This window comes from Atractosteus spatula, chromosome 1, assembly GCF_055471065.1.
Source record: "Atractosteus spatula isolate fAtrSpa1 chromosome 1, fAtrSpa1.hap1, whole genome shotgun sequence".
In the NCBI taxonomy this organism is placed as follows: Eukaryota; Metazoa; Chordata; class Actinopteri; order Semionotiformes; family Lepisosteidae; genus Atractosteus; species Atractosteus spatula.
Genome location: NC_142706.1, coordinates 60,141,463 through 60,157,914, shown reverse-complemented (window position 1 = coordinate 60,157,914; position 16,452 = coordinate 60,141,463). Strand labels below are relative to the sequence as shown.

Genomic DNA, 16,452 nt, shown 5'->3' with positions numbered 1-16,452 from the left:
CTGGACGGAGACCTTGGGGAGTCTCAATCATTCTTATAGATTAGTATAAGAAGGGAAGCATGGTGGTGCAGTGCTTAGCATCGCAGCCTTACAGCTGTAGAGCCCTGGGTTCGGTTACAGCCCTGGCGTGCTGTCTCTATGGAGTCTGCGTGTCCTCCCCAGGTTCACATGGGTTAATTGGCTTTTGGGAAAACCGGCCACAGTGTGTCTGTGTGCCCTGTGATGGACTGGCGTCCCATCCAGGGTGTAGCCTGCCTCGGGATTGTTGCTTGTCTGGCTCCCCTGCGACCCTAAATTGGAAGAAGCAGTTAGAAAACGGGTGGATTCTTTTAATTAATAATAACAATAATATCTAATAATTATTTATATTATCCACCCATTTTAAGTCCATGAACAGGACTATTTTCATTAATTGTAGTAATAATAACAATAATTATCTTAAGTAGCGAATAAGTGTAGAATGCATGTTTCTTTTTATTGTATTTCCAATTGTGTGCTTGCATACAAATACAAAGATAAAATTCATGGACGCGAGTTATTTTTTATTCGAAAAATAAATTAAGTCTACAGATGTTTAGAGATTTTCAAAGTGTTATGCACAATTCAATTCAGAATTAGGCTATGTTGATGTATGCATTTCGAGCTAGGAGGGTAAAAAGGCATAGTAAAATGTAACAACCAACTCGTTGCCTAGCAACCTAGAAGGGTTGGGCTTTTGGATGTCACCGCCCTTTTTTTTGGACCAATCGCAAGGACGTTGCCTTTAGGGGGCGGGTTAATTTTGATGTTGGCGACATAGGTCGGCCTCTAGTATTACAACCAATCACAATGGCTTACAAAGCTCTCCTGGGTGGGCTCGACATGTTGATTGGCAGTGGGGGTTGGCCATTCGTGAGACAGGGATTTGCGACTGACGTTGTGCGTTCGCCAATCGGCAGCGGCTTACCTTTGGGCTCACTCCACGTCGGCAGTGTGGGAAGATGGATTCTTTAATACTGGTACTGTAACCTGCGGGAGTCGTGTGAGAATAATACGCTGTATTTTATACAGAATAACATTAATGGAATGGTTAGGATAAGGGGACGGACCCCACTGAAAGAGAGGGGACCGAAATGTGCGTGTGTTCAACTACTGTTTTCAATAGGCTGACGGCCTGCAAGTTCAGTCCAAGCGCCGGGCTAGAGTGCGAGCTGGAGCCGGGCAAAGGGCAGAGAAGGGAGGGGGTGGCGGTTAGCTTTCATGTGGGTTTACTGATCTTTATTTATTTTTTCCGAGTTGGTTGTTTTTGTTTTTTTTTTTGCTTCTGCTGTTTCTGTATTCCTCTTAGCACACCGGGATTACCGAGAGCAGGATACACTGAAAGGTAGCGAGTTACCCCTTTTTGTGAGTTGTTTTTGTCTTTCTGGCTAGATGGGTTCGTCAGCATCTGTCTGCGGTGCGGGGGGAATTCCGCTTGTTCACGTTACTGGAGTATTTACGAGGGACGCCGAGCAGTGTCAGTCACTCAGTGAGGCAGATTTTATGAGGAGGGGGCTGAAAAAAAAACTGTGTTTGACGATTATGGTTTCGAGGGGGGAAATACTGTGACTGGATCTAGCGGCGAGAAAGTGGTGCGAATCTATCCATCCATTTTCTAATCGCTTCTTCCAATAATTCAGGATCACTGTGGTGCTGGAGCCTATCCTGGCAAGCAACGGGCACAAGGCAGGGTCCACCCTGGACAGGACGCCAGTCCATCACAGGTCACACACACACCCACCAGGGCCCGTCCATCACAGGTCACACACACACCCACCAGGGCCCGTCCATCACAGGTCACACACACCAGGGCCAGTCCATCACAGGTCACACACACACACCAGGGCCCGTCCATCACAGGTCACACACACACACCAGGGCCCGTCCATCACAGGTCACACAGACACTCACACCAGGGCCCGTCCATCACAGGTCACACACACACTCACACCAGGGCCCGTCCATCACAGGTCACACACACACTCACACCAGGGCCAGTTTTCCTGGAAGCCAGTTGACATACCTGTGCATCTCTGGACTGGGGGAGGAAACTGGGGCTCCCAGAGGAGACCCATGCAAACATGGGGAGAACATACCAACACCACACAGACAGCACCCCAGGTCCAGAGTTGAACCCAGGGCCGCAGTGCAGCGCGGCATCAACGGTGACCACTGCACCGCCGTTCCCAACCCGTGCTGCACATCCCCAGGATGTTATTCAGCAGTGTCGTTGAGTCGTGACCCATGTTGTGAGTCAAGTCTTCTCTTGGGCAGGGCTAAAGCTTTATCACTGACCCCCCTCCCTCCCCCGGCATCAGGGGCTGCTGTAAGGGCTGTACCTCGTGACATCATCGCAGGATCTCTCCCCTTGACACGCGTTTTCAGGCTACACAGCCCGCAAGACCCCACCGAAACCCCCTGGCTGTCTGAGCTCGAAACATGCTTTTTAAAGGTCAGACCTGATGCAGAGAATCGGGGGGTTTTCTGGAGGGCCTGTGTGCAGAATTGTCCAGTATTACATAGGAAGAATGAAAGACCACACTAACTGGGATGAAATAAAAGACACTGGCTGTCTAGCACTTAGCTGAGTTTCTGGCTTTGTGGGCTCTCTAGGATAGGACCCACTGTATTAAAAGCTCTAAAATATTACTCTGACAGCTTGTACAACAGTCGCAAACAAGAAGTTCCACTTGGCCTATCTAGCCCATTTGGTATTTAGTAGTTAATAGATCTTAGGATCCAGCTGTTTTTTACTTGAGAGAAGTCAGGTTATTGGCTTGTTCCACACTCCAATAACCACTTGGGTAAAGTAGTGCTTTCATGTTTTTTAGGTTTTAACCAGCTGTAACACTGCCTGGGCGCTCTGACCGACTGACCGGCTGTAACACTGCCTGGGCGCTCTGACCGACTGACCGGCTGTAACACTGCCTGGGCGCTCTGACCGACTGACCGGCTGTAACACTGCCTGGGCGCTCTGACTGCCTGACTGACCGGCTGTAACACAGCCTGGGCGCTCTGACTGACTGACTGACTGACTGACCGGCTGTAACACAGCCTGGGCGCTCTGACTGACTGACCGGCTGTAACACTGCCTGGGCGCTCTGACCGACTGACCGGCTGTAACACTGCCTGGGCACTCTGACTGACTGCCTGACCGGCTGTAACACAGCCTGGGCGCTCTGACTGCCTGACTGACCGGCTGTAACACAGCCTGGGCGCTCTGACTGACTGCCTGACTGACCGGCTGTAACACAGCCTGGGCGCTCTGACTGCCTGACTGACCGGCTGTAACACTGCCTGGGCGCTCTGACTGACTGCCTGACCGGCTGTAACACTGCCTGGGCACTCTGACTGACTGACTGACCGGCTGTAACACTGCCTGGGCGCTCTGACCGACTGACTGACCGGCTGTAACACTGCCTGGGCGCTCTGACCGACTGACTGACCGGCTGTAACACTGCCTGGGCACTCTGACTGACTGACCGGCTGTAACACTGCCTGGGCGCTCTGACTGACTGACCGGCTGTAACACTGCCTGGGCACTCTGACTGACTGACCGGCTGTAACACTGCCTGGGCGCTCTGACCGACTGACCGGCTGTAACACTGCCTGGGCGCTCTGACCGACTGACCGGCTGTAACACTGCCTGGGCGCTCTGACTGACTGACTGACCGGCTGTAACACTGCCTGGGCACTCTGACTGACTGACCGGCTGTAACACTGCCTGGCTGACTGAGAGCAGGGAGGTGAGAGATTGGGCTCATGAAGGCAGCGTCTGAGGTGAAGTTCTGTTATACACTCAGACTGTGACTCCAGGGAAGTCAGTGCATCACAGAACTTTGTCTCGGGAGCTCGGCAGCGGCGAGAGGGAGCTGAGAGAGCCTCGGCGTCCGGAGGCACAGAACGAAAGTACTCGGCTGTACTGACGGCACCTCCCAGTGGGGCACACGCACTCTGACATGGAGAGTGGCAATAGGCAGCCACAAGAGCCTTATTCCTTTCATTTACTGTCAGTAGTGGACTTTCAGACTTCCATTCCACAGCTGTTCAGTCCAGTTCAGGGTCTTTACACCTTTAGTTGTGTCTGTGCAGGTTTACTCTAGATATGGTCAAAATAGCGCGGCCTGGTGGTGCAGTGGTTAGCATTGCTACCTCACAGTGCAAGGATCCCAGATTTTATTCGTGAGGTGCCATCTGTGTGGAGTTTGTATGTTCTTCTCATGTTTGCGTGGGTTCTCCAGCTTCTGGGAGAACAGGCAAATTAGGCAATTTCAGTAGAATGTGCCCCTCTCACTCTGTTGTGTGTTACTTTTATACTGACCCAGAAACTCCTTTTCTTCAAACAGGAACCCTCTCTGTACACTGTGAAAGCTGTACTAATACTGGATAACGATGGCGAGAGGCTGTATGCAAAGGTAAGGAGGTTTTCTCTTACATTTTTATGTCAATCATTTCGTTTCCTGCTATAATAATTCTTCCATGCGTGCCTTGTTGTAACTTTGTAAAGTGCTCTGTAACTTCATAAAATAAATCTAAGACCGATTGATTGTGTCCGCAGTACTACGATGACACGTACCCCTCTGTGAAGGAGCAGAAGGCCTTTGAGAAGAACATCTTCAACAAGACGCACCGCACTGACAGTAAGTTCAGTCTGCTGTGTTTTAATTCATTCGCATACCTGCACTGGTCACATGTTGGGGTTCTCCATGCCCACAGCCCTGTTGATCTAGGTAGGGGGATGCTTCTCTTCATCTGGAGCTAAAAATTGGTCTTGAATTCGTTAAAAATGTAAATTTAATAAGTTCCTACATCCGTGAGGCACGAGTGTCCTGTAGTGTATTCCCGCCATACACCCCAAGCTTGCCGAGATAGGCTCTGGCTCCCCCGCGACCCTGAATTGGATGAAGTGGATAGGATGGAGGGATTGAAGTTGCTCTGTGAGCCCCTGTACACCTCTGTGAGCTCCTGTCTGGGTGGTTTCTCCCAGGAAAACGCTGTTGAAGCGTCACTTAACCAAGAGCAGTGAACCCCAACTCTTGACGCCCGCTGCCTGGCTTTGTCTTGCCATCCTCGGCCCTGACGTCCCGAAATACTGCTGAAATTGTTCCCCGTTTTACGCTTGCTCCCAACTCGAGGAGCCGTATTCTCCCTGCTGCTTTCCTCAGAGTTCCGCACGAGTCCGCTGTCTTCTCATTTTTAGCGTAAACCTACCTCCTAAGACCATAAGAGGGGTTACTGACAAGAAGAGGCCTTTCAGTCCATCTGGACAGTTTGGCAGTTAGTTGCTAATTGATCCCAGGATGTCATCCAGCTGTGTTATGAAGGAAGCACACGTATGGGCTTCGACCACGTGGCTGGGTCGCTTGTTCCTCCCTCTTACAACCTTCTGGGCAAAAGAAGTGCTTCTTGTGTTCTCTTTTAAATGCAGGTCCATATAGGTCCCACTTCCGTCCTCTTCATAATTAAACCCTACTCCTCCTATACCTCATCCGCGAGACGCAGCCATCGTTTAGTTTTTACTAAAAGGAATGGCTTGCTTCGGGAGAGATCCCTGGGGAACAGGGTTCATGTGCTGTCGCTGTATACTTAGGTCTTTGTTTCGTCCCCAATATGGCTCAGTCTAGGGTCGAATGGGGGCTGACATATGAGCTAGGGATTCGACAGACGGAAAAACACAAACAAAAGAAAACCCTACATTTCCTACAACCCCATACCCTCTTAACCTGTCTCCCGAGAAAGGGGGTGGCAAAGCCTAAGGAAAGTCTTCCGCAAGCTAACTTATTACACTAAACTAAGTTGTAACGGAAAACAGGAAAAAAAACACAAGAGCCACAACACTCCCAATCTCCACCGCAGCCCAGTAAACAACCCGGCAGAGCTCGCGTTTACCAAAAACTACAAAACAGCATCAGTCTCACAAAACTTCGCCGTAGTTTATTCCACACTTCTCTTCTACCTCTCTCTCCGGACGTCCCGTACCGGCATTTTAAAAACGAGCCGTTCTCTTCAACCAATCCAGAGAGAGACCCAGTTTAGGGACACCCCCAGCCCCAAAAATGGACCCCCGCACGGGAGGGGAGTAAAAAAAAAAATCAGAACGTAACATTTTCAAAACCATTATTATTTTGCAAGTGATTGCTTTTAAAAGTTACCTGCTCAGTTGTTGCCCGTACCCCTCCCTGTCCTCTGTCTTTGCCCATCCAACACCCCTTCCTTTCTCTCCCCCTCCTGTTTCTGTCTGCCTCTCTGTCCCCCACAGGCGAGATCGCTCTGCTGGAGGGGCTGACGGTCGTCTACAAGAGCAACATCGACCTGTACTTCTATGTCATCGGCAGCTCGCACGAGAACGAGGTAATAACGGGGTCAGGCGACATCATATCAGCCCTGCAGAATCGCCAGCTGAGAAATGGGAAAGGTTGCAGTGAGCTTTGGCCTCGGGTGATATTACAGGGGTGCTGCAGTAATCGGTTACACAAGCAGGCAATATGCATGATAAGTGTATTATTATAATTAAATGAGTTCAGACGTTGCTGATTGATGCCCAGCGGAGAAAGAAATTGCATTCTGTTTTTTATAATGTTTCAGCTATGTTCAGTTCCACATCTAAATCACTGTTTTAAAAATGCAGAGTTAAAATCGCAGAGTTTAACCCAGGCTATGTCTTTTTCTTTTTCAAATAAACAGTTAATGCTCATGTCCGTCTTGAACTGCCTGTTCGACTCTCTCAGTCAGATGCTGAGGTAAGAGACTGCCAGTGTGACCCAGAGGCGTTGAGACAAATTAAGATCAAAGAGGCTTTTTAGACACAGTTTAAATTTAAAAAAAACCCCAAACCGATCTGCAAGCCATAAATTCCAAGGCATATTTCCACTGGGAGGGCATAAGAAGAAAAATAAATAATGTAGAGTACAGGGATTGTAATCTGCAACATGCAAATTAGGTTAAGTTCTTAATTAAAACCTGATACAGCAGGTTTTAAAGGTCACCAATTACTTAAGACCGGGAACAAATTAACCGTGATCAATTCCGTAGGTGATCTGTTATGGTAATTTAGAGATCCCACAGTCCAGAGACATGCTGTGGTAGGTGAAGCTGCTAGGAGATGGATGGACAGATCATGTGGCACAGAACTGTTGACACCACTTGGGCAGAAGTATTTGAGCACATTATTGGCTTCGTCGCTCAATAAATTACAGGTGTTCCCACTCTTTGGAAACAGGAGATTTAGGGTCACCAGGATTGGGGGTACAGCCTTCTGGTTTGGGGCTCTCCAGGGCTAGTGTTGGAGGGTTTTGCCGCAGAGCAAAGCGTTCAGCTCTCTTAGGGCCAACAGCAAAGCATCAGACTGATTTGACCGCGTGAAGTCTCGCAAAAGACCCTCCAAAAGCAGCTTTTGATCTTCAACGGCCTGGAGGGTTCGCTCTCGTGTTTGGGGGGGGGAGATCCCATGGTGGCAGTCCGATCTTGTCGCCCCCGTTGAGGGACCGGAGCGGTGGGGTGGCTGACGCGCGTTCCTCTTTCCCCCTCCTCCAGGAAGAATGTGGAGAAGAGGGCCTTGCTGGAGAACATGGAGGGGCTGTTTCTGGCCGTGGACGAGATCGTGGACGGCGGGTCAGTCTCCATCGCGCTCTCGGGTGACGGGCGGTTCGCGGCGCGGGTGTTTTTCATTTCCTGCCGCGGCTCCATCGCGGGACGCCGGCGGTCGGAGGACAGGGCCCTTCCAGCTGGGCGCCTGTTTGCTTTCCGTGTCGAGATTCGTTAGGACGGACGAGGTGAAAGTCAATCAAAGCTTATTTATCAGATGCTCAAGATTACAGCATGCAGCAGTTGTCGCTGGGAATGAAATGTCTTCAGTGACGGGGGACGTGGGGGTGCACGAAGCCCCCGTTACCCCTCCTCTCGGGAGGAGAGCCCGCGTGCCGACGTGGCAGGCTGAGCCGCGCTGACGCGAAGGGGGGGGGGGGGGGTAGGAGCTCCCGAGCCGCTGCAGCGCGGTGTCCCAGACAGCGGCGCGGTCCCACCCGGGAGTCGGATTAGTCAGCCAGGGTACAGTCCGAGTTCTGGCCAGTAGTGACTCCCTGCGTCCCCTGAGGGGCGCTCTGCCCTCCCGTCTCCGAAGACAAACCCTGTTCTGCTTCCTAATCTGCCCGACGCACACAGGCGCCTCTGCCCCTTCCTTCATCGCTGTGAGGAATGTGTAGCGTGGATCCTGAAGAAACCGTAGCCAAGCAGCATTCGATAACTACATAGCGTACCATCTAAATACTGGCATTATAATGCTACGACATTTCTTTAACACAATTCAATACAGTACTCGCACTATTGTGATCAATTAAACAGGTGATCTTTTATATTAATTTAGAGATCCCACAGTCCAAAGACGTGCTAGTAGGTGAAGTGGCTCCTGGGAAAGACCTGTTACCTGTCAGTTTTACCTTGTCCGTCTCGGGAGATTGTCTTTGAATTGTCCTCTTCAGCCAAACAGTTTCTGCTGACCGCAAGCGTCCTGTTTTTTGGTGGGGGAGGGGGCTTTGGCCTGGAGGGAAATAATACTGAGGTGTTATAATGCACAAATAAAACCCCTGTGCTGTAGAGCTCATTTCTGGGTAATTATGCTCCACGTAATGAGCTCAGATGTGTAAAAATAGATTTAAAGTGTAGGGGCACCAGCGCTTCAGAAACCGCGGCTCGGGCAGATCGGCCTCCTGACAACACCGCCCCCCTCTCTCTCTTCCTCTCTCCCTCAGGGTGATCCTGGAGAGCGACCCCCAGCAGGTGGTTCACCGCGTGGCCCTGAGGGTGAGTCTTCCGGTGGGGGGGGCAGACGGGAAGGCCGAGGGGGGGCAGCGAAGATGGGACTGAGACTGCAGGTCGACAGCCCCAGGGAGGCAGAACTTGCCCCAGAAATTGGCTCTTCTTCTCTTCTTCAGGCCCAGCACTAGGTTGCATTGGGGGGGGGTGGATAGAGAATTGGTGGGTCCAAGCACACTCACACCCTTACTCCTTGAGCATTATGCAAGCTTGTGGTTGTGTACGCACTCATCCCTGTAATACCACAGATCTCAGAGGAGGGGCGGGTTCTGTCTTGTTTTTTCCCCAATCTCAGTGCTTTCCTCCCTGCTGGAAACTGTATTTTTATCTTTTACGTTCTGACAGAATGGGGGCGACACGACGGCACAGTGGTCAGCATTGCTGGCTCACAGTGCTGGGGCCCTGCATTCCATTCCAGATTTGGGGTGCTGTCTGTGTGGAGTTTGTACGTTCTTCCTGTGTTCGCGTGGGTTTCCTCCAGGTGCTCTGGTTTCCTCCCACAGTCCAAACAGATGCTGGTGGGTTAATTGGCTTCTGGGAATGTTCGCCCTGGTGTGAGTGTGTGTGTGTGTGTCTGTGTGCGCCCTGCCATGGACTGGCGTCCTGTCCAGGGTGCACCCCACCTTGTGCCCTTTGCTTGCCAGGTTAGGCTCCTCGCTCCGGCTCCCCCCGACCCTGAATTGGAAGAGACGATTAAAAAATGGATGGGTGGGATCTACTTTGAGCTCTGAAGTGTGAAAAACGTTTGAGGTGGCAGGCGGTGAAAATGAACTCTTTCAAGATTTCTTCAGCGGTCAGTGCTTAAGAGTAAGACACCCTGCACCCCTTGCTTGCCAGGCTGGTATCCGGCTCCCCCACGACCCTGAATTGGGAAAGGCTTAGAAGCTCAGTGTGTGGGAGTGTCCACTGTGGCACTGTTGCCTGAATTGAACCTGCTTCACGAGAGCCTTTTTTCTCAGGACTGCAGAATCGCCCGAACCGGAGCTTTGCTCGGTTTAATGAGTGTGGAATTAAAATCTAGGATGACTCTGAACTGGCTGTGGAGTAAAGGTTCCCATTGTGCTGCAGGCTGAGCTCTGTGGAGTTTAAGCATTAATCTTAATTGGATTGCGTCGCTTGACCGGAGCAGCGCTGTGTTTTATCGTCCGTTTTTCACTCAAGGGTGGTTTTGTTCCGCTGAGTTGTTGTTGGGTCTCGTGTGTCGGGTTCCTCCAAAGCTGCTTCTGATTGTTGTGAAGGGTAAAAAGTTAAACCCCTTGAATACCCTGGTCTGTTTCTGGATGGGGGGGGGGACTTGGTTACCTCTGTATCCTGAGACTGAACACTCCTCCAGGGGCAGGGTTTTGTAAGGCTCAGGTACTGAAATAAAACCAGGATTGGTTCTGCGATCGGGGCACTTGCTTCCCCGCCCTCGCGTAGAGCCCAGGGCAGTCGGCAGAGACCAGGCTGAGCACAGATGAGACCTCCCTCTCACCTGGTGTCTCCTGAGGCCCGAGCATGTGGAAGTCACACTGCACAGCAAAAACCGTGCACAGGAGCATTTATTCAGCCACAAACACAACACGAATCTTGTGTTTCCTCTAAATAATTCTCACTGAAAACTAGCCCAACACGATTCACCGCTGCGAGTCCCTCAATATCCCATCCATCCACTTTCTAATCCATTTTATCCATACAGGGTTGTGGGGTGCTGGAGCTTATCCTGGCGAGCCAGGGGCACAAGGCAGGATACATCCTGGACAGGACACCAGTCCATTGCAGGGCACACACACTAGGGCCAATTTTCCTAAATCCAATTACCAGTGCACAGACTGTGTTCCAAATTAGTCTTAATTGTGGCCCTCAGCCCTTCAATTATTAACTAATTGATAAATCAATCAGCATATGTACTCAGCTCAGCTGATACTACCATCCTCACTACAGCTGGCTTGCCACGACAGCCAGTCCTGGTCCCTATCCTGCAGGATTTCCAGGAATGCTCAAAGGCACTTCAAGAAACGTGTTAAACATTCCCCCTGACCCGGTTAAGTAACCGATTCGGTTCTCTGTGTTGAGCCTTGGCGCGCCTAGTCTCTCACTAGTGTCACACTAGCTGGTACTCTTGATATAGGCCTGGGCCACCCCGACCTTCTGCGACCTTGGCGGGCCTACAGTGCCATCAGCAGGAAGTGGCGCTGGTCCTCCCATGGGCGAGTCCTCTCCTGCTAGTCCCTGCGGTGCTCACGGCACGTGCATCAGAGAAGCATGCACGCGGTTTTCCGAGCGGTTAGAAAGCAGCCGGTGATCCCAGATCAGAAGAACCTCAAACAGAAGGCACAGGCAGCCCCCAGTGGCTTTTCACCTTCAAAAATATCCTTCCTGAGTCCGGAGCACAGGGGTTGCAGGATGTGTGCCTATCTCTAATGTGCACCTCTTGAAGGCCTGGCATTGCGTGGTGTTCACGATAATTAAATGAAAAGCTGACAGTGTGGTTTAATGCAGCAGTCGGGGCTGCTATTACTAAGCTGGCCCTGCAGCGGATTGAATTGAAACTATAGCCTGCTGCTTATTTTTGCTGCCTTTAGGTCCTGATTGTTCTGTCCTTGCTGAGTGTCTGACATGTTGGCTCTCTCCTTCGCAGGGGGATGACGTACCTCTGACAGAACAGACGGTCACCCAGGTGAGAGCATGACGCGGTCTGAGTTCTGTACTTTTATTTACACACTCTTGTCTCAACACCTGGGGGGGGGGCTGACTCGGTAATACAGAGTGCTTTGGCACGGCAGGTAGTTCCACGTCTTCAGCCTGTTAGCTGCTCTCCTGAGTCCAGCACTGTTCCACAAGACTTCTCTCTGCCTGCGGCACAGATCTGCGCCCAGGCTTAGCCCCAGCTCTTCCCGGCACGCCCGCTCGAACCCTAGCCCCCGTCTCGGCTGAGGAACGTAAAAAGACTAAAAGAAGGGGGTTTTATGTTCCGCCCTGTTTTTTTTCGTTGAGCGGGCCGTTTTTTCCGGCTTTCGAGACGGAGCGTTGTTTCGCGGCAGCCGTGATTCCGGGTGATGTTTGGTATTCCTCGCGCGGTTCCCCCAGCTCCTCTCGGAAGAGCTCTTCCTGCGTGTGGAGCATGATTGCTAATGACAGACTGCTTTTCACCAGCAGGAGTCAGTGGGGCTCAAACGCCTGTGAATCCCTCTGATTAATGGCCTCATTTAAGAGCCATTTGACAGACTGCAGGTAGTTCTTTTGTGCCGTTGATTAATAGCGACTCTTTCCCTGCGCTTTACAGTTTGTCTCCTGTTCCAGGAATTACAATGATTGATTGATTTATTTTTTTCTCTGCAGTGTTACTCATCTTTAGCTTCTAGCTTTTTACAAGCTTATATCATTATTTGCCAAGTATCTTTTCCCTTGTTTTCCGTCTTTCTGTTTGGTCTCCTTTCGTGGCGCCGCCGTGGTTCCGCAGGCGTCAGGCGTGTGGCGTGCCCCGTCAGGCGTGTGCGCTCTGCGGGCGGGTGGCGTGCCCCGTCAGGCGTGTGTGCTCTGCGGGTGGGTGGCGTGCCCCGTCAGGCGTGTGCGCTCTGCGGGCGGGTGGCGTGCTCCGTGTGGATATATGCTGGATGGACAGTTATTTGGAGCCAGTAGATTTATATACTCCTTGGAAAAGGTCTGGCCTGTTTAACTTTGCTCCACTCTTTCATTGACAGGTGCTTCAGTCTGCCAAAGAACAGATCAAGTGGTCTCTGCTGCGATAGGACAGGAGCTGAGAGCCACTTGCTTGCTCCCAGGGGAGAGTACACACAGAAGCGAACGTGTCCTTCCTGTGATCTCCCCACCCCCTCCTCCCCTCTTCCAGCTGTGGATCCATCCCTCCCTCTCTCTTTCTCTCTCCAGGGCAGCAGTCTCACACTCAGTAGACATTGAAGTCGGGCTCGACTGAACATTTCTTCTTCTTCAGAAATATTCAGTGCTCCCCATTGAACGGGAGGCAATCCAGGTGCCAAACAGGCACATGGGAACAGTCTCCAAGGCTTCTTGTCTGTTCCTGGGGGGAGATTGTGGGCTTCACTATTGACCATATTATATATTATATAGCCCCGTGAGACTGCTGCCTCTGAACACTCTGAACTGGGACCTTATGTTCTTCTGATCACTGCACTGAAAGGTCTGATTGTTCCACCAATCAGCATAGTTTTTTTTCAACAAAAAAAAACCTGAGCCGTTCGTTCCTATTGGCCGAGACGAGGATGAGAGCGTTTTGTGTGATGGAGTGACTGGTCAGAGGCTGGTGTTCCATCTTGGCTGCAGTTCGCTCTCCCTCTGCCTCTGCCCCTCCCCCACAGGCTCATGAATATTAATAGGGCTCATTAATATGCAGAATCTTCGCAGGGCAGCTCGTCTCCCATTGGGCCTTGAGCTCCCTCATGACTGTTCACATTCCAAATAGAGGATTGTTGTGTACACTGTTGTTTCCTCTATAACCTCATCACTCTGCTCACAGTTGTCAGAGAGACCAATCTTGTAATAATTAACACAAACAATAACAGCGATGCGTCATTATTTACAGCAGAGTTCTTCAATGCTCGATAGTCGCTATGCCTTTCGGTGTGTTTTCCGAGAGCAGGGCTTGGGATTGTGTTGTCAACGATGGTGTTTACGTGAGAAAGCACTGCTCAGCCTTTTCACCCTTGAGTGCGGCATGAAGTTTCAGCCGCGGAAAGGGAAAGGTTACGTGTTTCCTTTAGGTGGTTCTGGTGGTAGGAGATGAGCCACATGAAAGAGGAGCAGGTGGGAACTTGGTGCTGCAGAAGCGAGGGCCGCAGGCTGTGGCTGGGATCCGGTATTTCCTAGTTTAGGAGCAGCAAGCTGGGAAGTGTTCTTCAATAACCCCACCCCAAGCTACAATGCAGGAGACTTTTTCCCCCATAATGTGCTCAACTCTTGTGAGACCAGAGACAAACTGTAACCTCCATTACTTCCGATTTCATCTTTCGACTTCCTAACATGACCGGGGGTCACATCCTGTCCACTCCTTTGCAGTACGTTCACATAACGAGGGCCATGTGGATCCTACTATCAGTTTACCAGTTAGGAGCTGGTTGGAGCAGAGTTCAGCTGTGTGGTGGGCTGGAAGGCCTGCTGGTTCAGCGGCTGTTAGTCACCATGTAGCACACGGATTCTGTCTGGCGTTATGATCCTGCTGTATTAATGGTCTAGGAATGTCCCTGTGCCCTGGCTTGGCTGTACTGTGGGTTGCCATCTGGGGAACGGGCAGTAAGCAGTGACTGCACTGAAAAAAACACACTGTACAATGTATTGTTCTGAAATCCGGTTGTGGGAAATGTATTCCATGCAGGTTAAAACATGAATAAAATTGCTGAAATTCTTCAAGACCTGTTAATTTTTTTTATGCATGTGTGCAGTTTAAAAATGAAATGGTGTTTTTAGCTTTTTTCCATTGATCTTCCTCTTCAAAACTGTGGTTTTGTTGAATTTGCAGCGTAAAGGTAGAGGTTGTAGCTGGCGATGACATCCACCACACACACGTGCTTTCCCAAAGCTTTTCCCCTTATCCTACAGATCCAAATCCAGCGATTGGACCCCCCTCCCCCACTCCCGGTTCCCAGGTGTTAAGAGATAAGATAAGATCACTTTATTAGCCATATACAATTTCTTGTATTAGGAATTTGTCTTTTTGCATACCCCAACTCACCCTCCATGAGACACACAGACAGGGAGAGAAGCTTGGGGTCAGAGCGCAGGGTCAGCCATTGTACAGCCCCCCTGGAGCAGCTGGGGTTAAGGGTCTAGATCCTGAGCCACAGAGCCACCACTCTGCCCCTAAGGAGGTAATCCAGCACTACTCTGCCTTCGTGCCCAGGACGGTGCCCCATGTAGCTGGGGGTCAAGAACACCTTGAGTGTCCTGAGTGACCAGAAACTGAGTGGGACAGAGAGTGATGGCAATCTGGCGTCTGTCAGGGCTGTGCAGTTCTCTGCAGAGCCCCATCTGGGAGGGGAGGATAGACGAGCCCAGGACCTCAAGATACAGCTAAGCAGGAAAGAGGAAAAGGTGTGATTATGAGGGACCAGAAAGACAAATGTGATTTTATTAGCAAGAAGAGCATATACAGTGTACGCTGTACTGCTATAGTGTACAGTCCCTGTGAAAAAGCTTTGAGGGGCAGAAACCTCAATCTTAAAAGTTATGAACTGACAAGCTATTCAGGTGGTGATAGAACAGGCACTTGTCATTTATCCTGAAGTAGTTTGAGTAGGTAGCTGCGTCAACATGCGTAGGCTGCAAAGGAACAAGTAAAGGTCTATTTCATGCTGAAAAGAGAAGAAAAACAGCGTTTCATCTGTGGCGTCTTTTCAGGTCCGCTCGAGGAAAGCTCCAAGGCCAAAGCCTTGTTTGTCATTTATCTCCTAGAACTGTGCTCAGGTGAGACCATAATACTGCCACAGCAGCCCACACAAGAAAACATTGACACATTAGAAAACTAACACTTATCAGAGCTTTGAAAACGAGTCATGTGTTCAGATAGGTCACAGATATTCCAATCGATCCATTTTCTAATCACTTTATCCAACACAGGGCCGTGGGGGAGCCGGAGCCTGTACCGGGAAGTAACAGGCGCAAGACAGGCAAAGCTGAGCCAGGCGAGGCAAACCCTGGGTGGGATGCCTGTGCATCACAGACGCAGACATCCAGGCACACACACTCGCACCAGGGCCAACTTGCCTGCCAGAATGTCTTTGGACTGTGGGAGGAAACAGGAGCACCTGGAGAAACTCAAGCGAACGTGGGGAGAGCATGCAAGCTCCACACAGACAGCACCCCAGGAATTTAACCCAGGGCCCCAGCGCTGCGAGGCAGCAATGCTGCAGTAAACACTGAGACTCCATACAGGGTGTTTTTAAAATAGACAGGTGAAAGGTTTTTCCACCACTTTTTTACTGTTTTGCTACACCTCAATGCCCCACAGAAAGTCCCCTTGAAGACGACTCTGGATTCAGTTTAGCCACGAGTCTCCTACACTGCAGTAGAAGCGGTTGGTTGAAAAAGGCGCGCTGCCAGAGAAGTAAAATGGCCGCCAGGAAATCTCTTTCCGAAAGGCTCATCAAAACCTGGACAAGGGCGCCACCTGCTGGTGGACCACATAAATACACGTAAGCCTTTTCGGGAAAAGAATACATCTAGACTTTCTTAATGACAGCAAAGAATGGAAACTGTCCTCCTGAAATGAATGTTTTAACTTTGCTAACATTACTTACTTATTTGCTCACTCGCATCTTAATATTACTATCTCACCTAAAATAACTGCACTTCTTAAAAAGTTATTGTTTTATTAGCAATACCTCTGGATTTGTCAGCTGCGAAGAAAGTTATACCGCAGCGCAGCACTGAATGGTCTCCATACGCCCTCTGGTGGTTACAGAGAAATGCACACTTACAATTACATGAACAAAACTTCCTCGAACGTGTCAAATTTTAAGTCTTATTTAGCCTTTTAAATGATCAGTTTTTAAGAACATAAGATTTTTCTTATTGAACCCCGCTACGGAATATTTATTTTTCTGCACTATGTGTGTTTTTATCCTAAAGACTCACGTTACTTGCAACTGTTTGTGTGACATTTCATTT

General features: G+C 50.3%; 1 protein-coding gene across 1 annotated transcript; it reads left to right on the top strand.

The window, feature by feature from the left end:
• The first annotated feature begins 935 nt into the window (after positions 1-935).
• Positions 936-14,196, top strand: copz1 (coat protein complex I subunit zeta 1). The gene is made up of 9 exons (XM_088913532.1): positions 936-998; positions 4,365-4,433; positions 4,577-4,658; positions 6,278-6,369; positions 6,703-6,758; positions 7,552-7,629; positions 8,766-8,817; positions 11,450-11,488; positions 12,513-14,196. Exons 1-9 carry the CDS (start codon positions 981-983, stop codon positions 12,558-12,560), a joined length of 534 nt encoding a protein of 177 aa, XP_088769658.1. The 5' UTR covers positions 936-980; the 3' UTR covers positions 12,561-14,196.
• Positions 14,197-16,452: the final 2,256 nt, after the last annotated feature.

Coding starts and splice junctions, on each gene's coding strand:
- copz1 (XM_088913532.1), top strand. Junction 4,659..6,277: donor CAAGACGCACCGCACTGACA/GTAAGTTCAGTC, acceptor TGTCCCCCACAG/GCGAGATCGCTCTGCTGGAG. Junction 11,489..12,512: donor CAGAACAGACGGTCACCCAG/GTGAGAGCATGA, acceptor TTTCATTGACAG/GTGCTTCAGTCTGCCAAAGA.